The sequence below is a fragment of the Hyperoodon ampullatus genome (assembly GCF_949752795.1).
Source record: "Hyperoodon ampullatus genome assembly, chromosome: 8".
NCBI classification, from domain to species: Eukaryota; Metazoa; Chordata; class Mammalia; order Artiodactyla; family Ziphiidae; genus Hyperoodon; species Hyperoodon ampullatus.
Window position 1 is genome coordinate 644,103 of NC_136921.1, and position 24,491 is coordinate 668,593.

A 24,491-nucleotide genomic window follows, 5' to 3' on the forward strand; every position below is an offset into this window, starting at 1 on the left:
TCTTTTTTTTTTAAATATTTATTTATTTATTTACTTATTATTTATTTATTTTGGCTGCTCTGGGTCTTAGTTGCAGCAACGCAGGATCTTTGCTGCAGCATGCGGGCTCTTAGTTGTGGCATGTGGATCTAGTTCCCCGACCAGGGATTGAACCTGGGCCCCCTGCATTGGGAGCACAGACCTCTGGACCACTAGGGAAGTCCCCTCTTGTCTTTGTTTTCTATTGAAGTACAGTTGATGTACAATGTTATATAAGCTATAGGTGTGCAATATAATGATTCACAATTTTTAAAGGTTATATACTCCATTTATAGTTATTATAAAATATTGGCTATATTCCCTATGTGTATAGTACATCCTTGTAGCTTACCTACTTAGTAGTCTGTACCTCTTAATCCCCTACCCCTATCTCACCCCTCCCGGCTTCCCTCTCCCCATGAGTAACCAGTAGTTTGTTCTCTATATCTGAGCTTGTTTCTTTTTTGTTATGTTCACTAGTTTGCTGTATTTTTAGATTCCACACATAAGTGAAATCATACAGTATTTCTCATTCTCTGTCTGACTTATTTCACTTAGCACAATGCCCTCCATCCAGGTCCATAGAGGCTGCTGCAAATGGCAAAGTTTCCGTCTTTTTTATGGCTGAGTAGTGTTCTATTGTACAATACATGCCACGTCTTCTTTACCCATTCGTCTGCTGACTTATTGCTTGTCTTTTTGATGACAGCCATGCTGACAGGTGTGAGGTAGTGTCTCATGGTGGTTTTGATGTGCACTTCCCTGATGATTAGTGAGTTTGAGCATGTTTTCATGTGTCTGTTGGCCATCTGTCTGTCTTCTTTAGAAACATGTCTCTTCAGGTCCTATGCCCAGTTTTTAATCAAGTTGTTTGCCTTTTTCATGTTGAGTTGTATGAGTTCTTTGTATATTTTTGCAGACATATAATTTGCAAATATCTTCTATTCAGTAGGAGGTCATTTGTTGTGTGGATGGTCTCCTTTGCTGTGCAAAAGTTTTTGGTTTTATTAGGTCCCATTTGTTTATTTTTGCTTTTGTTTCTCTTGCCTAAGGAGACAGATCCAAACAAAAATATAGTTGACCCTGAACAACTCGGGGGTTAGGGGCACCGACCCTCTGCACATAAGTTACAGCCAGCCCTCTGTATCCGAGGTTCTACATCTGAGAATTCAACCCGCCTAAGACCATGTAGTATGTAGCATCTACTACGGAAAACAGTCCGTGTATAAGGGGACTCACCCAGTTCACGCGTATGTTGTTCAACGGTCAACTGTATTGCTAAGACCCACGTCAAAGAATATACTGCCTGTTTTCTTCTAGGATTTTTATGGTTTCAGGTCTTACATGTAAGTCATCTTTTAAAAATATTTATTTATTATATTAGTTATTTGGTTGCACTGGGTCTTAGTTGTGGCAGCCAGGCCCCTTAGTTGCAGCTCGCGAACTCTTAGTTGTGGCACGCATGTGGGATCTAGTTCCCTGACCAGGGATCGAACCTGGGCCCCCTGCATTGGGAGCGTGGAATCTTACCCACTGTGCCACAAGGGAAGTCCCCTTACGTGTAAGTCTTTAATCCATTTTCAGTTTATTTTTTGTATATGGTGTGAAAAAGGGATCCAGTTTGATTCTTTTGTGTGTGGCTGTCCAGTTTCCCAACGCTGTTTATTCAAGAGGTTGTCTTTTCCACTGTATAGTCTTGCCTCTTATCACACACCCACAAGTGTGTGGGTTCACTTCGGGGCTCTCTGTCCTGTTCCACTGATCTGTGTGTCTGTTTTTATGCCACTTCCTTCCCGTTTTGATGGCTGTAGCTGTGTAGTTGTTTGAAATCAGGGAGTGATACCTCCAGCTTTGTTCTTCTTTCTCAAGATTATTTTGGTTATTTGGGGTCTTTCGTGTTTCCATACAAACTTTAGAGGTATCTGCAACACTTACAAACACGTGCACATGTGCATACGAACACACGACGAGCAGACGCGGAGCCACCTCTCAGGTCTGGTGCTTTACATCCCTCAAGGCAGGTTCTTGGTGTAACTGAGCATAGACTGGTCACCGTCCCACCGGCCTCCCCATGCATGGAGGCGGTCATGTCATGAACCCCCACCCACCGGGCCTGGCGGTGAGCCTCTCCCACAGGGCTGTGGACCCCATCCTGAAGCACTCTTCCCTGGGGTCCGCGGCCCCAGGCTGTCTTCCTTCCTCTGGCTGCTCGCCGCCCTGTCCTGACGGCCTCCTTCTCACGGCCTCTGGGGCCTCTCCCCACCAGCATCCTCCAGGGGCACGTCCTGGCCCCGTTCTGCCTCACCCCTTCCCCACCCCATCTCACCCTGCACAGTGCGCTTTGGTTCCACCCCTGCCCCGGGCGCTGCTGCCCAGGTGGGACGCTTCACACCGCGGCCACCCCACCCTCCACGGGCACCTGGCTCCGGCCCTGTGTGTCCTGGCAGGAAGGGGACCCTACCCCCAACTCTAGGAGCAAATCCCACACAGGTGACCGTCCCCTTTGGGACAGACATGGGACTCACTCAGGCTGGCACGGGGAGGGGGCCCTCTGCTCGGCTGGTCCTCGGGGTCTGGGTGTGACACGGGGCGCGGTGCATTCCCCCGCCACCAGCCAGAACCAAGGCAGCCTCAAAAGAGGCCATGACGAGGGGCTCTAGGAAGCTGGGCAGAGCCCTAAGGGCCAGGTGTGCGCTGAGGCCGCGGCTGGGAAAGGGTGGCCCTGTGTGCACAGCTTGGATGCCCGGCGATGCCCCAAACCACCACACCCAAGACGGAGCTCAGGCCTTGGCTCCGTTTCACCACGTGACGAAGGGGGGCCCACAGCCCAGGGCACGCGTGGCACCGCGGGTTCACGTGCAGCCTCCCGCCAGCAGCTGGGGCCGTTACTGGCTCCTAGAACCTCGGGTGCCGTGCCCCCCACCCCCAGGCTGTTGCCTCCACCGGCACCCTCACGGTCCTGCACCTCATCCTCCCTGCAGAGCAGGCTCTGTCTGGCCCTCCAGCCCACGTGCCACAAGTGACACATCTGTACAGACAGTGCCACCCCGAGCCAGGCACACAAAGGCCCGCTGGTAGCTCCGAGCGGTAAAGGCATAGAAAAGCGCACGGCCTCACAGGGAAGAGCATCCTCGAGGGTTGGAGCCTGGGTCTGCGTTGCCCAACCCCCGCCCTGCACGCGACGTCGTGCGCTTACCTCTCAACAGGCTCCCCCACAAGGGGGGACCAATCCTCCGGGACCCCTCCCCATCGAGCTCTCCCTTTGGTGAACTCAAGCTCACAACCCCTGGGCCCGGGGCCACCAGCCCTTCTCATGGCCTCCCCATCTCTCTTCCCCTCCTCCTCTGGGTCGCCCTCACCTCGTCCCAGCGTCAAGCCTTAGGGAAGCCAGGCAGCAGGGCTGCAGTAGGAACCATCCCGCCCCCGACACCTGAGGACTGGGCGCGGCCAGTGCGGGACCCCGTCCACCGCCCCCCACTTAAGGAGGGACGTCAGCACTGCCCGGGGCCCGGGCACCCTCCCAGCCTGTCCCGAAGCGGCCTGTGGACGGAGTCCCGCCCGGCCAGCCAACTGCCCCGACGTCTGGCGGCGCTGACTCACGCATGCCCCCGATGGAGTTCCAGGATCCGCTCCAGGGCCCGCTCCTGGCCCGGCAGGTACTCGTGGGCCCGCAGGTGCTCCCGGTCCAGCGCCTCTTCATAATCTCCTATTTCCGCTGAGACGAGAAAGTAACAAGCGGTCTTTCTCACGTTTACATGAAGAAAAATACAAGCGTTTGTGCATGCAAGTGCGTAAATTAAAAGCAGAAGAAAATGATCCTAAATCTGTAGCAAAAAAATATATCCCTTAAATAAACAAAATTTTGTATTTTATTTTCCCAAATATTTTATGCCGTTAAAGGCAAACATAAAGGCAGGCGAAGAGAATTTTTTCTGAGTCTTGAAGAGGAAAGACGCTGGTGAGAGGCTCCAGGGAGGGAAACTCTGAGCTTTACCCTGTTTGCTACGTTTTAAACGTTTTCTCTGTAAGTTGTCTCAAGACTACTGTGACCAGGATAAGGTCCTTTATTTTGTTTCAAGATAATGTATTTTAAATTGTTTCTCCCTTCAGGCCCTCTCAAATTCTTGAGGAACAATGCATGTTGCTTTCTAATTTCATGTATTTTAAGGCCACACATATTTTCAAAATAGTAGTTAAAGCCCAATAACTTTAAGCAACATACTTTGTTTTGAGACAGTCTCAAATCACAGAAAAGCTGCATGCACAGGATCACACCTTGGTGTGTGTTTTCTACAAAACAGGACATTCTCATGCATAACCCCGGCACCACCACCCAGGTAAGGACAAGACCACCGTCTGCTGCTGCATCCGAGCCTCAGAACCCGTTCACGTTTCAGCAGCCACCTAACTTTAAAGCAAAAGACCCGGTCAGAATCCTACACGGAATCTGGTTGTCGTGGCTCTTTACCATCCTTCAATCTAAGCAGCACACTTCCAAGGTGGAACTTACAGGCAGACGAGTTATTCTAAGATAACTCAGCTGCGCACAGAGCCCTCAGCAAGAGGCACTACCGAAGGCCGTCTGCACTGAAAAGCCACCTGCCGCCTGAGAGGACCTCAGGACAAATCACAGATAACTAAGCCACTTCGACACTTGTGCTTATGGGCGTGAACGGGTCCCATTGTGCAGGACGGCAAACCTCTGGTAAAATCTGCTATTTGGAGAAGGTGTGTCAAGGGAAGGACCAAGTAAACTGCACATTAACCCATTAACTTAGAAGTCCCTAAAATTCTGGAATCTCTCTATATCATACTTCCTGAGTTCAAATTTCAGAAGTATTCGTTCTATGCCAGGAAGATGTGGTCCAGCCTCTAGTCCAGAAGCCAGGCAGGGATTTCCTTCTGTGGCGCTCAAACCACCTCCCGCTCTAAGATCCTGAAGGGCTTCCTTTGTCCTTCGGGGACTGACGCCTGACTTGTCACGGGGGCTGTGACGCTCTCCCCAGAGTCAGGGTGCTGCCCAGCCCCCCCACTGGAGGTCTGAGGGCCACGTGAGACCGCGGAGAGGACGCGTGGCCCGTCTCCCCTCCCAGGTGGGAAGTTAACCCTCAGCTCCTCAGAAAAACCTGCAAACTGAACCGCCCGTCCTTTGCTGGTGCCCAGCCTGGGGCAGGTGAGTCAGCCACAGGCGCAGCCATCCCGTGTGAGTGCGGGGCCAGCGGGACACTCACCCTGTAGGAGGTGGGACGCCAGGAGGGCAGCCGTGGTGTCTGTGCAGGTCAGACGCTCCTCCAGAAGGTCTCTCTTAAGTTGCAGGGCAAACAAGTATCTAGGAGGGAGTTCCAAGCATAGAGATCAGCTCCAAAGCTTCTGAACACACTTCCCACGTCTGTCTCAGGAGGACACACAGCCCCAGGTCACACCAGAGCAGACAGCGAGCAAGGGCGGTCACAGGAGGCCCAGCACCACAGAGCTCACAAATTCATGCCACTTCTGTTACACACACAAAACTGCACTCGCGATTTTGTGTGAAGTAACAGAAATAGCCAATGAAGACAAAGCTTCAAGTGTGGCTATGAAGCTTTAAGGAAAATTGATAATGTCTGGTTTTGGCTAGAATCTGAGAAACAGGTAGTCTTGAATTAACTGGTGAGAATGTAACAGAGAGGGTGATTGAAACTATTTGTGTATTCATTCATCCCATGAGCAAATAATCCCCGAGCACATATATGCTCCAGATGCTGTTCTGGGAGCTGGAAATACGATGGGGAGCAAGACAGACTCCCCGCCCTTGTTGGGGGTCCCACCCCAGTGTGAGCCGTCAGCGTTTACTGTGCTCTCTTAAACTTGAAATGTACACACCCTTGGCCTTAAGCAATACCAACCTTATGAATTTTCTACAGAAACACTTCCAGAGTTCACAAAGATATGTGGACAAGGATGTTTATTTGCAGCATTATAGCAGAGAAAAACTAGAAACAATCTAAATTTGCACTAACATGAGACTGGCTAAATAAATTAGGTTACAGCCATACATACTAATACGGAAAGACATCCATGGTGTGCCATGGATATGTGGGGGAAGAAGAAACTCAACCTGCAGTTCTCTATGTAGAGTTTGATACTGTTTTGTAAAATAATGACTTAAAGCCCCACGTCCACTGGCATACTGCTGTGAATTCATCTGGAAGACTCACGTCCAAGTGTTAATACTTCTGGGAAGGGTGGGTGGGCAGGGAGTGAAGAGGAACGCTGACTTTTTACTCTACATAACTTTAAAGTTTTTTCTTCTTTTACCACAAACATGCAGTTTTTTTATAAATAAAAAAATGACCTTCTGCATAAACCCGGCTCGGACCCAGGACACGGAATTAGGTTAACACTTCCTGTTACTCACCATTGTCTAGGAATATATATTTAAAAGTGATTCTCTCAAAAGGGACTTCCTGGTAAATGTGAGGTGTTTAATACACAATTAAGACAAGCTCTGTGCTGACTCATAAGGCGCCTCCTGCCGTCCTGGGGTTCAGCTTCTCACCCGTAAAGATGAGAGACTAGAGCCTCGTGGTCTCTACGTGTCCTCGCAGCTGAGTCTATGACTTTGTGATACAGAAGCGGTTGGAAAGACCTTCTAAGCAAAGGTTCTAAGACGCTGAGGACCCAAGTATGAATCCACGTTTGGTCAGGAAGCTATTCTGTTACTACTGCATCATCATCATAGCCCTCTCTTATCTGACTTCTGACTCCGGGTTTTGAGTTGATTTTTAGGTTTTTGCTTTATTCCTCATGATAAAATCAGTACATAAAACACAAGGAAAAAAACCACTTCCATCATCTTATTGCCCAGATGAAACAACTGCAAACATTTTCTTTCAAAGAATCAATCGTGAATTTAAAAGAGTAGCACAAAAGAAATCACCTAAAGTATTTCTGCTCCATATATTCATAAGGACACTCCCAAGTAAGTGCATTTTGTTGATTAAAAAAGTAAAGGAATGGGTGAAATTCCTACCGACTTCATGCACAAGCATAGATCTATGCTTGTTTGGAGAATATCTGTTCACCAGTACCCTCAAACGCCATTTTTAATTCTCAAATTTGTGCCACAACCTTTCTTCCAAACCCTATTTGCATTTGTGTCTGTGCAAGAGTGAAAATGCAAAACTATGACACCTTGGTTACAGCTTTGACACAGACACTAGGCTCATTCTTTGAATAAACAACCCTGACCAGGTGCTTAAGTAAAGCACAGGTGCCGTCAGGGACACAGGTGAAGGAGGACCCTGCCCACGGCAGCTCTGGGTCAGTCAAGCTCTTTACCGTGTATATTCTTCTTGCAACTGACCCGGATCAGGTGGGAAAAATTTCACTGCTAGGCGAAGCACTGTATTCTTTGGCCCTATAAAAAGAAAAATTTTTAAGTCCACAAATAAGGTCACACTCTGTATTTGCCATCTTTCTGCATATTCTGATGTGACTGAGCTAGTGCTTTCAAATGGACTGTTAAAGCAAATCTTTTCAAGTAAGAGGATGTTAAGAAATTTCCTCTGCATGAAATTGTTAGTCCTAAGTACCAGTCACATATAGCAAAGAAAAAACTGAAAACTTTTGCTTTAAGTAGCGATTACTAAAAGAAACCCTAAAAACAAGCAGGAAACTGCACATTAAAATCTTAAAATGTATTCTTCTTTATATTTTAGGAGTAAAAAAGTGATTAAAAAATTAGGGTGTTTATACTATTAGTCATAGTAATAATTTAAAAAGCCTGGGAGTTCCCTGGTGGCCTAATGGTTAGGACTCCGGGCTTTCACTGCCAGGGCCTGGGTATGATCCCTGGTCGGGGAAATGAGATCCTGTAAGCCATGCGGCAAGGCCAAAAAAAAATTAATAATAATAAAAGGGCCATTATTTTTGAAATCCTTATATACTTTAGTGAAAGAAAAATGTTATCATTCACTATACTGAACTAGAACAACCTGATTACTGTAAAGAAAAAGTGTAGGATATTAGCTTATCTGAGTATTTTAGCTTTACTGAAATTTTATAACACCACAGCCATGTGATTTCCACCACAAGAAAAGAGGAACTGTTTTGCTAAAGTGCTACGGCAACCGAAATGGCCTTCGCTTATCAGTGAACAAAAGTTCCTTCCATACAACCTCTTCTCCTCAATTTAGTCCTAAAAAACTTACAGGTGAATTCAGATGACTAGGGATTTCACCCCGTATGTCTTTTCATAACTTAGAAACTGCACACTTATTTTTGCGTATTGGCCAAAAATGAAGGCAATATCGAGCAGCATATCCTATTTCTTCCAAATTTGAGGTAAGTAACTGAGAACTATCTGAGTTAAACGATGCCCCACCCTCCACGTCTTACAGTTTAAAGCTAAACAGCAAAGTGATCACCAAGTTCACCTGCTGCTGGTGTCACTCTGCTGCTGCCCAGAGTGGTGACGACCATGATCGTCTGAACGTGCCTTGAATTTGAACAGTCAAGGACAAAGCATCTTAAATGAGCAGAGTTTTAAAGAGTTAAGAAAAGGACTTACTTCGTACTTGTCTAACGATGGGTTTCATAGGTTCAAGCCAGATCTAAAGAGGATTTAAGAAAAGATATCAAATCCATTAAATTATTTCTCTATTTAATAAGAATGTTACAAAACACAAATATTTATAATTAAGGGAGATATTTAAGGCAGGAGTATTTTGGCCCTGCTGCTCATAGACACACGTCGAATCCTGATCTAACAGAGTACAGCAGGGCCCGCTGTGGGAGGAGGAGAAGGACAGGATGCGGCTAACCACCCCAAGTCACAGAGGCTGCTGTCGTCGTGCACAGGATGGGCACCCGGAACTCTGTGTGTGCGTGCTGGGGCTGGTATCTGTTAAGACCAAACAAATATCGGGCACCCGCTGCCTCTGTAAACAGCGAGCTGATGAGTGGGTTACTGTGTGACAGGGGTAGGAGGGGCTCTACGATGCCGACCTGCCGTTTGAACTAATGGGCTCATTTGGTCTCTTTAAACCAGTTCCACCTGTACATATTAAAGCTCCACACTTTTATGGTTCACCTATTAAGTAAAATGAGGCATAACCAGTTTAGTAAAGCAGTTTGCTCAAAATCCACTCTTGAAATGATTATCACACACGATATACTCTAGCTGCTTTTAGAACTTATGAAGAAAGGATTTCCTTGGCACATGTGCTAGTAGATTGAAAAAAATTAGGGGGGATGCCAATTCAGGCTTAGGTAGAAGGCAAATATATTCCCTACAGCTGTAAATAAAATGCTTTGATAATAACAATGTGCCCTGCTTGTATCATTCCAGGAGGTCCTCAGAGGTCTCTGGCCCGGATGCAGCATCACAAGCACCTGCAGCCCACCTACAGCCTATCTCCAAAAGCAGATGAGAAGCACATACCCAGCAGGACTGGACGTTTTGAAACTCCAAGCCGAAGTAGTCACATTCGATCAGATTCAAGCGCTTCCACACCTGGGTCAGTAACACCTGGCCATCGCATTTAGGCTGTGGTGAGACAGACGAGAAGAAACACGAGGAAGGTTACACAACTTCAGACAACAAAGATTTACGAACACTGCGGCATAAGGTCCCTTCCCACACGCACAACTTTATTATATTTAACTTCTTGGTTTGCTTTCCCTTCTGAGGAGGCTCGCAAACTGTCACCGAGCGAACAGATGAACCTGAGGCTCTGTGCTCAGAAACTGACGCATCAATAAAGCTAAAAACTCCTCAATTTTACATTCTCAGAGTGTGTGGAGTCACATTTCTTTGTAACTTTAAGGTTGTAGGAACCATTTTTAGCCTCAGTAAACATTTTATCAAACAATTCTGATATTTACTAAAAAGGTGAGTCTCATAGTCCATGTTTGCATGAGATCCCATGGATAACGTAGTGTCTGGCAGCCTTTCCCATAGGGAGAAGAACATGAACCAGGCAACAAACCAGGTGGGGAGTCGGCCCTCCACTCTGTTCACAAAGATAAATTCCAGTGGACTAAAGGCAGAGGAGAATGTTTGCATAATCTCGGGCTGAGTACAGTCTCCTAAGCGGAGCACAAAGGAAAGACTGATAGATCCGATTAAGTAGAAATGAAAAATTTCTGAATAGAAAGACACTGAACAAAGTTACAAACTAGAATCATGCTGAAAAAATTATAACTTATGTCTCATGCTGCTCTTATGAAGAATTATAACTTATGTCTCATGCTGCTCTTATGAAGAAATACAAATGGCTTTAGGAATACAAAAAGGTACTCAAGGGACTTCCCTGGTGGTCCAGTGGGTAAGACTCCATGCTCCCAATGCAGAGGGCCCCGGGTTTGACTCCTGGTTGGGGAACTACATCCCGCATGCATGCCGCAACTAAGAGCTCACAGGCCACAATTAAGAGTCTGCATACTGGGGCTTCCCTCGTGGCGCAGTGGTTGAGAGTCCGCCTGCCGATGCGGAGGATGCGGGTTCGTGCCCCGGTCCGGGAGGATCCCAAGTGCCGTGGAGCGGCTGGGCCTGTGAGCCGTGGCCGCTGAGCCTGCGCGTCCGGAGCCTGTGCTCCGCAGCGGGAGAGGCCACAACAGTGAGAGGCCCGCGTACCGCAAAAAAAAAAAAAAAAAAAAGTTTTCCAAGTCAATTACTAGCCTATGTTCAGGTAACAAAAAGAATTTTGTATTCTCCGTGTGTCCTGAAATACATAATTAATTCCCACAAAACCCATCAGAAACAGGTGTCTTCACAAACCATGAAGGCACAGACATTTCCAAAGTTATTTAAATTAATACAAGGTGACACAGATGGTGGGGCGGGGGGGGAGGGAATTCCTTAAATCTGTTTTATGGAAAAGAACCCCCAAACTCCAAACAAATCCACATATACACACACATCCCCTCAAGAGAAAGATTCCTACTTATGGATATCAATGAAAATATCCCAAGTAAAATATCAGCAAACATAATCTGGCAAAAACAGAAAGAGTGACACATCATAACCAAGTAAAATTATTCAAAAGAGAGAGGATAATTCAATATACTATTAGGACATTTAACATTACATCTTTTCAACAGACCTGCAGAAAAATATCCTATGGTTGCCAAAAAATATCCTATGGTTATTCCCAGAATCTGAGATTCTGAGAAGGCATCTGATAAAATTCAATTCTTAATAAAACAGGAAGAGAGGCATGATTCCCTAACATCTAACAAGACGGGGTGGCTGCCCCCAACCGCACATTCCATCACTAACTCTAAATGCCAGCACCAAAACAGGAAGAAACGGGAGGCAAAAAAAATTGGAAAAGAGGAAGCAAGGTGTCATTACTTGCAGGTATGATACTTCACTTTGAAAATCCAAGAACATCAACTAGAAAACTATTATAAAAAAGATGAAATTCAGTTAGGTGATGGGGGAAAATTATGATACGGATATCACCAGGCCTTTCAGGATAGAGAGGAAGAAACAACCACATTTGTAACAGCAATGAAAAAACTGAAATATCTTGGAATAAACTTACAATAAAAGAAAGCCTTACGGGGAAAATTTTAAAAACACTGTCAGGAGACTGAACAAGGGGCAGAAGTGGATGGCGCCACCTTCTTGGAGAGAAACACCCGCGGAGACGTCAAGCTTCCTTCCGTTAATCCACAGACTCCATGCAGCCCTAGTAAAAGTACCAAGAGGATTCTTTAAGGAACCTGAGAGGCTGATTCTACAGTTGATGTATTTTTTAAAATGCAAGAATGGTCAGGAAAATTCTGAAAAAGAAAATTAAGAGAGGATGAGCCTTAGCAGATAGTCAAACTGTTGAAAAACTATAGTAATTAAAACATTTGGTACTGGTGCATGTCCACACAGACAAATCAATGAAACAGAGTAGGAGGTGAAGAAATATACCCAAATACATAAAATAGTGGAGTGTCTGGCAACAGTGACATTTCAAATCAATCAGTGAGAGGAAAACAGATTATTCAATAAATATTATTAGGTATCCATCTGGAAAAAACTAGGCTGTACCCTTATCTGGCATAAAAATTTCAAGATGAATAAAATATCTAAACACAAAAACATCTACCCATCAAAGTACTGCAGTGAGATAAATCTGTTTTGTACTCCACATGGGGAGAGGCTGTTTTCAGTTCACTCCAGCAGCTAAAAGCCATCACAGGAGGCTTGAGAGACTGAACACAAAAATAAAAACCTCTGCACAGAAAGAAACACTGTAAAGTCAAAAGACTTCTTCAAAGACAAACAGGGGAAAAACTTTGATAGCTCATATCACAGACAAAGGGTTAATTTCTTTAAAACATGCCAAACTGCAACTGAATAGAAAAATGGGCAAAAGGACAGGCTGTTCACAAAAACAGAAACCTAAATGACATTTAAACACATAGAGCTATGCAAATCAAAACTACACTGAGATCCCATTTTTCGTCTATCAGCTGGGCAGAACTCAGAGCGTCTGAAAGCGCCATGTCAGGGAGCCGAGCAAACAGGCACCCCCTGTGGGACCATGCGAGCAAACGGGGGCCACCTCTGTGGAGCTCACGATGGAGCTACCTACCAAACTTTAAATGTCCACACCATGCTTTTAAAAACCCCACTGCTAGACAGTATTTCAGGGGATTCCTTGGCGGTCCAGTGGTTAGAACGCTGCGCTCTCACTGCCGAGGGCCAGGTTCAATCCCTGGTGGGGGAACTAAGATCCTGGAAGCCACGTGGCACGGCCAAAAAAAAAAAAAAGTATTTCACAGGTGCAAAGCTATGCGTATAGAACATTTGTCGCGATAATGCTTCTAATAGCAGACAATTAACCATACCCTAAATCTGCAGCACAGGACAGGCTGCTAAACTGCAGCAAATCCAGTGACACTCGAGGCGGGTAGACTAAGGCCGTTCTCTCTGCACTAAAGTGAAAAGACGCCAACATAAACTGTTAGGGTAAAAAATCTGGGTGCTGAACAACACACACACCACCACTGCATGGGGGGATATAAATATAGACATAAATCTATACAGACGCATGTATGTACTGTAGGTAAACGCACAGACTCTCTCTGAAGGGGCGGTTAACTAGGAACAGTTGTTGGTTCCAGAGAATTGAACCATGTGACACAAAAGGGACTTAACCACAAAAGAGTGTCTGATAAATGGACCACCTGAAAATGAGAAACTTCTGTACATCAGAAGACACTGTTAGGACAGGAAAACGGCAAGTCACAAACTAGAAAATATGTGCAATACAAAAGTCCAACAAAGGTCATGAAGCCAACACATATTTAAAGATCTACAAATCATAAGGAAAAGGTAGACAGTCCAGTTAAACAGAAGTGGGCAGAAACACCTGAACAGGCACTTTCAAAAGAGTGTTATCTAAATGGCCAATAAACAGTAGGAAAAGCTGTACAATATGACGTCAGGGAAACACATGCTCAACCAGACGCCCTCCAGGATGCTAAAAATAAGAGGACTGGCAATACTGACACTGGCGAGAACGTGGGGAACCGCATGGAGGTCGTGTCCAGGCTGATGTGGGTGCAGTCCTGCAGGTCTCCTGGGGAAAGCGGTGGCCAGACCTGCCCTACGGCCACGCAGTCCCAGTCCCGGGGTACGCTGAACAGAAGTGTCTGCTTACGTACAGCAAAACACACGTTTGAGAATGTTCACAGCAGCTTCACTTATAGGCAAAACCTGACAAGAGCTGAAATGTCAAACTGGATGGATAAACGATATACGGTTTGTTGACACGATGGAATATGACCCAGTGATGGAAAAAAGAGACCACTGCTTTATGCAGCAATACTGGTTACTGATAAATGTCAGCACACACACCATATGATTGTCTCTGTACCAAACTGAGTATCTGGCAAAACCATTTTATAGTCCTAAAGATCAAAACAGCAGCTATTTGGGGGCTGTAAGCGGCTGGCGGGGGCACAAAGGAGCCTGTGGTCCATCTCCACCGGGGGTGGGGGGCAAGTGCACACACGTCAGCTCACCAAGCTGCACACGAAGGGCTGCACACCTCACTGTGCAAGTGACACCCTGGTACGAAAGTCACCACAAGGAAAACAAGAGGTCAAACAGCCTTGGGAGTTCCTGAAAGCTGACCTTTCACCTGTTACATTAATCCTTCTAGAGTTGCTCTGAGGCGTCAGGACGCACAGGGCACGAGGCACCTGGTTCCACCACTGGACGGCCCTGACTGGAAAGAGTTCCCAGCCTTTGGCCAAAATGCCTTTGCTTAAATCCTCCCCTGATCAATCCCCTGCAGACACGGTCCAGTTTGTCAAGGGCCCTTTCAGAAACGTCACCCAGAACAGAACACACCGGAAAAGCCCAAGTCCAGTGCGGCGCTCCACGCGGAACAGACTCACTGGAGCCCATGACCTGTGCAAACGTAGGGACGAGGGGTCAGAATGTGGGTCTCCGTGAGAGCATGACGCTCACGCACATGCCAGCCCATTCCAGTCTATGAACCATCGTTTCTCAAAGTGCTCGACGTGAGAGACAGAGACTTTTTTAGGCCACAGGTTTTGGGGGAGCAGAAACCGTATCTTGAATTTTGTTCAATAATTAGCAACTCACCGCACGTGTAGAGACTTTCAATAGAATGAGTCCTCCTTGGGGACAAAATGCTAGGTGGTTTTTGATACTTAAATTATAAAAGAGCGTCAGGAGGTTCTTTGGCGCGCAGAGTAATTTACATGACAGGCACTCAGATGTCTGTGAATGAATCAGTCACATAATAACTGGGACAACCCCTTCCATTATGACCATAGATACTGAAGTCCAATCCAACGTCATTTATTAAAAGATGGGGCAATCCATCCTGAACAAAAGGATCAGGAGTGGGTGAGGTACCACGCAGGCCGCACGTGAATCGGGAAAGCGAAGCAGGAGGGCAGAGCTGCGGGTCTCCGGACGCTCCCGGCTGCCCTTGGGTCCTCTGTCCCTGCAGTGACACAAGACGCACAGTTCCCGGGCGTGTGAAGAACTTTAGGGAGACGCTGAGCGGTTATTTTTCAAACCCAAAGAGGACAAAGCTAGAAGAAACAGTTTAATTGACATTTTAGATTTCAGCTAAAAATATAGAGAGGCATCGACGGTCAAGAGGATGAAATGTAAAAGGATCGGCGTGCTGCCCGATCAGCACCAAGACGGCAGAGACAGTGACCTGACCAAGCTTGGTCACCTCTGCCTGATGTGGACGAGAAACCAAGGATTTTCTTGAGATACCTTCCGGCTCCTTGGTTTCATCGTAAGGAACAAGCTGCGTCACGCGGCCGCAGGAACTCAGACCTGGAGCTGGAATCCCGGCTTTCCGCTTCGTGGCTATGCTGGGCCTGGGTTCTCCTCATTTGAAAAACAAATAATTCTTACCCTGAAAGGGTTTTCTGGGGATGTCACGAAACCACGTGTGAACACTGCCCCACGGGACGCCTGACAAGCTGGGAGCGCTGTCTGCACATGCACGACAGTGTTGGCACGGCACAAAACATCTCCCAACCGTGCACGGAGAGAGCTCCCAGCCCCGAGGACGTCCGTCCAGGTCTTGTGTTTGTTCATCAAGTGTGCACAGTCTCCTCCTGACATGTGACTGGAAAGAGGCACTCGTTTCACCTGCCCGGAGCAGAATAGGAAGCAGACGGGGCAGTGAGCCCCTGGACTCTGCACGGGGAGCGTGCTGCTCACGGGCAGCCAGGGGTTTCTCCCTCCTGTCAACACCTATGCAAACACATGGACACGGACTATCTTTTCTACAGTGTAGTTTAAGAGTATTTCAACATTACTTGCCAAGAAAATTTTCTACAGGTTCATTCCTCTCAATTTTTACAGGAGCATCACAACTAGGACTTGGCTAGTGAAATACGGCAGCTCTGTTCTGTGTCCCTTGTATCTGTCACATGTCCATCTCTGCCTTCTCATGTCTTCCATACTCAGAGTTGACCTTCTGTTCCTAAAAATACAGACACTGACCATCAGTCGGACTGCAGTCCGCACGGTCTGTGCCCACAGGGGCGGATGGTCAGAGGGAACGAGGCTGCCTGACCACCATGGAGGGCGTCTGAGCACCGGCATCCCCAACAGACACGATGGAGAGACTGACTTCACAGCCCAAACCAGGGCGGGGCTTCAAACACCAGGCCGGAGGAGACACGGCATTAATAACATAACCAAAGTACAAAACACAGGTTACACACGTTTTGTTCAGTGTTTCCATTTTTCCAGTTGGTCACAACGGCACAGCCCTTCTCCAAGCTTAGACATAAAGCATATTGTTAAAAATCTACATAGACAAAAGTACCATTAAAGATTTTGTCTGGATGGAAATGGGTTACAGAAGCTTAGCTAACAAAGTACTTCTTTATTCTTTGTCTTAGCAGTGTGGGAAAATCCTTCTTGAAAAAGCTTGACTTTGTCCTTCAACTTGTTTGTTCCATGTGCCCATTTACAGCTCATTTGTCAAACGACAGCTTCTCCGTCTCTGCTCCTGTACCGAAACTCACATCTCCACTGCTAGCTTCAGGACTTAAGATTTTTCTTGTCTCATAATTAGATCAACCCCAAGCTTCCTTTTATAATATTATACTGTGCAATGAAGACAATCTTGCGAGCTCAGAGGAGACTGCAGCCACATTCATTCTAGACACTCTGAAAGGTCACCCGTGTTGCCGACGGGCATTGCCCTCTCACTCTGGCTCACGCTCAAGTCTGAGATTCTCGCATATTCCTCAAATGCTGTATAACCAGAGATCCAGTCCCTCCTGCGCTAAAGGCCACGGGAGTTGTGTGAAGGTGGAGGACATGAAGACATCACTGCTACATCTGCTTATCAGGGAGGGGACTCAGTGTCCTCAGACAGAGATCACCTTGACCACGGGAGGTGGGCACCACATGAGCTCACACATCGTGGATCTGCCAGCTCCCCAGCTTCTCTTACAATAGCTTCTCCGAAACTACTTGAGGAAACAGGACCGCTTAAATCCCCAAGTAAGAACCTGTTAGTGCGGGTGAGCTACGTATCTCTTTATTGCCCCTCTGCTTCAAGTCCACCCTTCTTTGTGGCTTTGTGACCCTGGGACAGGACCTGCAGACATCTCTCTCTGACCAGCTGGAGACAGCACAGGAAGAGAGGGCTTCTCTCCCTGCTTCTGGGCTCCGGGCTCACAGCTGCTGGCCTGTGCAGGAGGCCCAGCAGCGACTCTCCCTCAAGCTCCGGTCCCGCCGCTGGGCAGCTCCTGCCCGCAGCCTGCTCCTGGGGCCCTTGGTCTGAGCCTTGAGCTTGGGGGCGGCGGCAGCTGACTGCACTCCCTGCTCCGCATCCTGCGGGGCTCCCCTCCCCGCTTCGTAGTTACTGTCTGTTACCAGTTAACAATTGTTGCATTTCCCGGTTCACAGGGCAGGTGTATTCTGTCTCCTGACCCAGACCCTGAATAACTGGGCACACAGACCCAGGACGACGCCCGTGGCGTGCACAGCCTAGGCGGGAGAGAGCTCCAGAACTGGGGGAAAAGCCAAATCCACAGCAAGCCTCCTGCAGCTTGTCCAAACGCACACAGGTAGCACAACAGCCGCGACGTGACAGCGGCAGAAGCTCGTGACCAGATGAGGCTTAAACGCAGAACAGTGAGCATTAAACAGAGGGTCACATAGACGTCTGTCCTGCGGGGTGCTCTCACAAGCGGGGGGGAGGGGGCGACAGCAGAGAAGCAGAATCCGTGATGAGCACCCTAACAAGACCCTGTGGAGTGGGGAGGGGCTGAGGTGTGAGCACAGGAGAGAGACGGGAACCCCCCTCCCAGCTCCGGGAAGGACCATCCCATCTCCTCCCACCAGAGCGAGGGCGCTGGTGACCCGGGTGACCCAGGTAAACGAGGCCGCATGTCCCCACCACATCCTTACGTAGTTTATGTCCCATGGCGGTAGCCAAGGAGGCAACCTGATACTTCTGACGAGTTTTAGTAGTTGGGCGATCAACCCACTATTTTTTTTATTCCTTGTCCTTAACTTAGCATCAGGGAAAAATAAAACAGAGGGTGTATCTTAGCGGTGAATCTCCTAGAGCAGCCAGTCTCTCAGGTGATTCCTTTCTTTCTTCCTCGTCAACAGAAGGGTCTGGTTGGCTTGCCTGCCCTGGCGTGTGTGCCCCTGTGGAGACTGCCTGCTCCCCAGCCAGGGCCCTGCAGAGGGGACCTGCCTACAAAATCAAACTGTGCCTTTAAAAAGGTCACTGGAACCAATACCAAGCAGCCTGAACCTTCATTTGCAAAAATACACGGACAACCAGGAATGAGCAGATGCTTAACACCAAACTCCTGAAACAGAGGTGTCGACCTGGAAAGCAGATAGATGAATTCCCGATGAACGGAGAGGATGTGGTAACCCAAACCAAAACAACGTCATTAAAAAAAAAAACGAAGATCCTCAGAAAGGCCAATGGAACAGGTCAATGTACTCATAAAATGAGAAGATTTCGAAGAAAGAAAAAGAGCAACTAAAGAATAAAAGGAGGAAATAAAAAGATAACTCCAGAAATTAAAGGTCAACAGGAGGCCTGAACTGAACGGGTAAGACGTGCACCTGCATGGGTGTGGACAATAATTATGGAGGCATTCCTCTCGAGATGGAGTAATGAAAGAAGCGTTCAGACTCAGGAACGTGAATCGAGAACCACAAACGTGTCTAAGAGGAATCCCAGGAGGGGTGACACAGGAGGGGAGGGGTTGGGGGAAGGGGTGCTCAGTGACTCTTCTGAGGACAGCAGTGTAGACTGTCACTTCCTCAATCTCTTGCTGGCATCACTGAAGATCAAGAAAGAAAATAAGAAACAAAAATGTAAAGTCCATTTTCAGCAAAACTAGGAAACTGCTAAACCCTGAATCACAGCTTGGTGGAAGGAGTGCCAGCAGCAGAGCCAGCCCGAGGGCGTGGCAGGGTGTGGGACGACGCCGACAAGACGCCAGGGCACAGGTTTCAGCAGAAAGCCTCACAGAGCACTGAGTCACGCGACGGGCACAGCTTGGGGGGTGAAACCTACACCCGTTTGCAAAAAGGAGGGGAAGAGGCGGCAGTGGCAGAACCCAAACCCGGCCCGTCTGGCTTGGAGAGGCACAGGAGGCGGAGCCACACGAGGCACACGCAGGCCAGGGTGAAAGACCGCCTGCAAAGACCCAGGCCAGCTGCTGCTTTCGGCTGACTGAAAATGAGGGGTGAACTGAGTCTCCCCCAAGCCTTAGGTCTTACATAAATGCCAAATGTCCACAACTCTACAACCAGTCACTCATACAAGACCCCCTCAGTATAGCTAATCCATGAACAGCTGAACTGCTTCAAAGATGGGTGACCAAAATAGAACAATCCTGCAAATATTCAGACACTCAAGATAAAAGGAGGGAAAAAAAAAACAGAAAAAAAAAAGTCAGATGAACACTTAGCAGAAGAATGCTGCCTCTTAGCAGATGAAACTGCGGCCGAAATTTCATCATGAAGTTAGAAAACAGTTAATGAAGCAACTGCCTCTGTAATATAGGAGCACAAAGCAGAGAAACAGGAGCTCTGGAAAGAGAAGAGAAGAGAACAGCTATTCAAGGAAAAGGGACCATCTGGGAGTGAGTTCCCGGGTGCCTGCTTTCTGGCCATGTGACCCTGGGCAACAGTGTAAACTGGGTTACTTGTCTTTTATTATTGAGTTGTGAGAGTTGTTTTAAAAAATATATTCTAGGGACTTCCCTGGTGGCACAGTGGTTAAGAATCCGCCTGCCAATGCAGGGGACATGGGTTCGAGCCCTGGTCCGGGAAGATCCCACATGCTGCAGAGCAACGAAGCCCATGCGCCACAACTACTGAGCCTGCGCTCTAGGACCCGTGAGCCACAACTACTGAAGCCTGCACGCCTAGAGCCCGTGCTCCACAACAAGAGAAGCCACTGCAATGAGAAGCCCGCACACCGCAACGAAGAGTAGCCCCTGCTCGCCGCAACTAGAGAAAGCCTGCGTGCAGCAACAAAGACCCAACACAGCCAAATAAATTTATATATAAAAAAATATATATTTTTTCTAGATAAAGTCCTTATCAGATGTATAATTGTAATTTTTCTCTCATTCCTTTAACTTTCTCGATAGTATTATTTCTAGCACAAATTTTTTTAAAAAAATGAAATCCAATTTATTTTTTTTTGTCACGTGTGATTTTGGTGTCATATCTAAGAAACTACTGTCTAACCTGAGGGCATGAAAATTTACTCCTAGGTTTTTCTCCTAGAGTTTTACAGTTTTTAACTCTGACATTTAGGTCATTGATCCATTTTGAGTTACTTTTTGTGTACGGTTTGAGGGGTCCGACTTCACATACGGATTTATTTCTGGACTCTCAATTCTATTCCACTGACCTATACCGTCGCCTCTCGGTATCCAGGGGCACTGCCACAGACAGCCAGATCCGCAGATGCTCAAGTCCCCTAGTGGTGCTCCATGTCTGCAGGTTATGTGTGCGTGGATTTATCCGTGGCTGGTTGAATGTGTGATGTGGAGCCTGCAGGCACGGAGGGTGGTCTGTACCTCTGTCCTCCTGCTGGCACCACACCACCTGAATCTCTGTTGCATTCTAGTCATCCTTGGAACGGGAAAGTGTGACTCTTCCAACTTTCTTCTTTTTCAAGATTGTTTTTGGCTATTCTAGGTCCCTTGAATTCCCAGATACATTTTAAGATCACCTTGTCAATTTCTGTAAAACAGCCAGCTGGGATTTGACAGGGATCACAATAGATCTGTAGGTCAGTCGTGGAGCACTGCCATCTTAATAATAGCAAGTCTGCTGATCCACAAAGATGGAATATCTTTCCACTGATTTATTTAGATCTTCCTTCTCTTCTTTCAGTAGTTTTACAGTTTTCAGTGCACAAGGTTTTTTTGTTTGTTTGTTTGTTTTAAAGTTACAGTTTCACTGGGGCTCATAATATGTGCTTGGAATTGAGTTGAGCTGTCTCTGGTGATGGTTAGGTCTGGGCCATCCCAAGCAGGGGTGGAAAGTGGAGGGATGAAATGCCAAGCAAAACTCCTGGGCTTCCACAGCTGAGCTCGATGTTTCCTTTCACTGCCTTTTGCTAGAAGCACAAGGAACAGTTGCAAATAAGCAGTTATGACATTTTGGTAAACACCATCCTAAAATGCCAGTGAAAAATATATGTTCTCTAAACCAAATCTCTTCTTTTAATCTTTAGCTATTCATTGAAGGTAAAAAAAAAAAAAATCTGTTTCTCCTGACAGTTGATTCTGGCATTTAAAATTCATCTTTAAAGATCATGTTTTGGGCTTCCCTGGTGGCGCAGTGGTTGAGAGTCCGCCTGCCGATGCAGGGGACGCAGGTTCGTGCCCCGGTCCAGGAGGATCCCACATGCCGCGGAGCGGCTGGGCCTGTGAGCCATGGCTGCTGAGCCTGCGCGTCCGGAGCCTGTGCTCCGCAACGGGAGAGGCCACAACAGTGAGAAGCCCGCGTACCGCAAAAAAAAAAAAAAAAAAAAAAAGATCATGTTTTTCAGAAACACAGAGATTTATTGAATTTGTTTTTAGTAGCATGTAGGCATTCCCCCCCCCCCAATTAATGGAGCTTTTCAGAGAACATAAAATCTGGTTCTATCACAAATCAGTACTTCTAGTAGACAAATGTAAGAGATTCAATTATTTTAGGACTTTACATATATTATTGTGTTTAGTTTTTAGGAAAAAATGCAATGTAAAAAATAGTATTTTTGTAGCTGGATTCAACGTAAATACAACTGTGGTTTAAGTTTTAAAACATAGGAAAATGAAAATAAATAAATAAATAAATAAATAAAACATAGGAAAATGGATGGACAATACAAAAGGGAGGATAATTTGACCATATAAATTAAAAAATCAGTGAACTGCAATTTAATTAGAACTTTATTGTGCTTGAAAATTTGCAATTATTTTTATAATTATACTGCAAAGGAGAAAAGAAAAGACCTTTCTAGACTATTCCCTTTGGAATTTTTTTCCCAAAAGTAAAAAGTTTCATTCAAAATCTACAGGTGACTAACTGGCTTTTCAAAACTCTCTTTTTATGGGTTAGAACTACAGATTTCCCCTTCAAGAAATTAGTAGTTGACTACCAGGGAGCATATAAATTTTGAGGTTCTTTTGTTAAATTTGTTCCCAAGTATTTTATTCTTTTTTGATGCCACTGTAAATGGAATTATTTTCTTAATTTTCTTTTGGGATTGTACATTGCTAGTGTATTGAAATACAAATTGATATTTGTATATTGATGTTGTATCCTGTGGCTTTGTTGAATTTGTTTAATAGTTCCAATAGTGTTTTTTTTTTTTTTTTTGTAGATTCCTTAGGATTTTCCATATACATCATAATGTCATCTGTAAATAAGAGATAGTTTCACTTCTTCCTTTCCAATATGGATTCCTTTTATTTCATTTTTTCTTACTCTTTCCCTTTTTTTCCTAATTGTCCTGGCTGGAACTTCCAGTACTGGGTAAGTTTTAAAAATTCCCTGTATCTCAGTTTTCTCAATTATAAAACAAAACTAATAATAATGCTGCTAATGGTTAAGGAGGAAATTAAATAATACATGCAAAGTGCTTTTGAACAGCACTCAGAATGTGGTAAACACTCAGTGTTGGCCATTAGGTTGTACACAAGAAACACAGCTGAAGCAAATGATACAGAAAGGTTGAAAATAAAAGAATGACATGGTTGAATCAAGAATATGGCAAACAACAACAACAAAAAGTAAGGGAACATGAACTTTATAGAATACATGGTTGAATTTAGGCCAAAAAGGCAACTGAGACCAAAAATAAGTACATATTTTATAAGAGGAAAACAGTGCTATGCCCATCAGCATATTACAACGAATATCTTGGTACCAATTCACATGGTGTCAAGATTCATAACACAGAAACTACAGGAGGTAAAAAGAGAAACAGGTAAACACGTGAACGTTGGGAACTGCTTACGTGATCAAGTGGACGGTGTGTGACGTGGACTGTGAGCCTGCACCCCACGTGCACACACATGGCTGACCGTCTGGAAGATTAAACGGGTAACATGACCAAAATGTCAAAGACATTATTCCTGGGTGTAGGAGAATAATACATTTAACTTTTTTCCTCTGTATTGACTGACTGAATTTTTTACTGTGAGCATGTATTAATCTTATCATTTGAAAAAAATACATAAAAAGTTTTCTACAGTGAAAAAGCAAAAAAAAAAAAATCAACACGAAATACTACAACTTTATAAAGTCAGTTGACCTGAATAATTAAAAATAACAGCATCAGTTTCTAAACTGTAGAAAATTTGCAGCAATAAAAACTTTTGGGGACCTCCGTGGTGGTGCAGTGGTTGGGAATTCGCCTGCCAATGCAGGGGACACGGGTTCGAGCCCTGATCCGAAGATCCCACATGCCGTGGAGCAACTAAGCCCACGCACCACAGCTGCTGGGCCTGCGCTCTAGAGCCCACGTGCCACAACTACTGAGGCCCGCGTGCCTAGAGCCCATGCTCTGCAACAAGGGAAGCCACTGCAATGAGAAGCCCGTGCACCACAACAAAGAGTAGGCCCCGCTCACTGCAACTAGAGAAGGCCCGCGCGCGTCAACGAAGATCCAGCACAGCCAAAAATAAAAAATAAAATAAATAAAAATTAAAAACAAACTAACTTTGGTTTTCCAGAACTTAGAGTAACAATTTTCCAAAACAAGTTTGCCCTCCTCTAGTGCTCTTAGGTGTCTCCTAATCTGATTCCACTAAATAAGGAAAAATTGAAGACCCTTTGTAGAAGCCTGTGCTCTCAGCAAGAGTGTATCAAAGTCTCTCAAGATGTCTTTTTTTATTCTTTATGTTAATATGCTAACAAGTTAAATTTTATCTCAGTACTTATATAAAATTTATAGTTTCATTTCATAATACAATTTGGATTCCTCACTATATTTAGGATATGTTTCTACCATTTTATACGGTTTTAAAAGACATAGGATTGATGTAAATCAGAGCCAGAAGCAAACAGCTATAAAGCTGACTATCCTTGATTTAGTATATCTGATTTAAAAGAGTCCATGTACCAACATAATTTCCAGAAGGAAAGCAACATCTAGAGCCTTAAAGTCATTCTGAGTTGTCTTAACTGAAAATTACTTTAATAGGGAAAAAAAAGGCTTTTCTTCAGCTACAAAAATCTAACTTTATCAGATTCAAATATCAAAACATGCGGGCTTCGCTGGTGGCCCAGTGGTTGAGAGTCCGCCTGCCGATGCAGGGGATGCGGGTTCGTGCCCCGGTCCAGGAAGATCCCACGTGCCGCTGAGCGGCTGGGCCCATGAGCCATGGCCGCTGAGCCTGCACGTCCGGAGCCTGTGCTCTGCAACGGGAGAGGCCACAGCAGTGAGAGGCCCGCGTACCGAAAAAAAAAAAAAAAAAAA

At 45.9% G+C, this 24,491-nt stretch overlaps 1 protein-coding gene across 1 annotated transcript in view; it reads right to left on the reverse strand.

The window, feature by feature from the left end:
• FARP2 (FERM, ARH/RhoGEF and pleckstrin domain protein 2) overlaps positions 1-24,491 on the reverse strand; it is an 89,400-nt gene that overhangs the window by 43,199 nt on the left and 21,710 nt on the right. The window contains exons 3-7 of the mRNA XM_079710007.1: positions 9,443-9,547; positions 8,570-8,612; positions 7,339-7,417; positions 5,250-5,347; positions 3,619-3,733 (exon numbers count right to left, since the gene is read on the reverse strand). Coding sequence (XP_079566133.1) covers positions 3,619-3,733; positions 5,250-5,347; positions 7,339-7,417; positions 8,570-8,612; positions 9,443-9,547 — 440 coding nt within the window. The remainder of the gene's footprint in view (positions 1-3,618; positions 3,734-5,249; positions 5,348-7,338; positions 7,418-8,569; positions 8,613-9,442; positions 9,548-24,491) is intronic.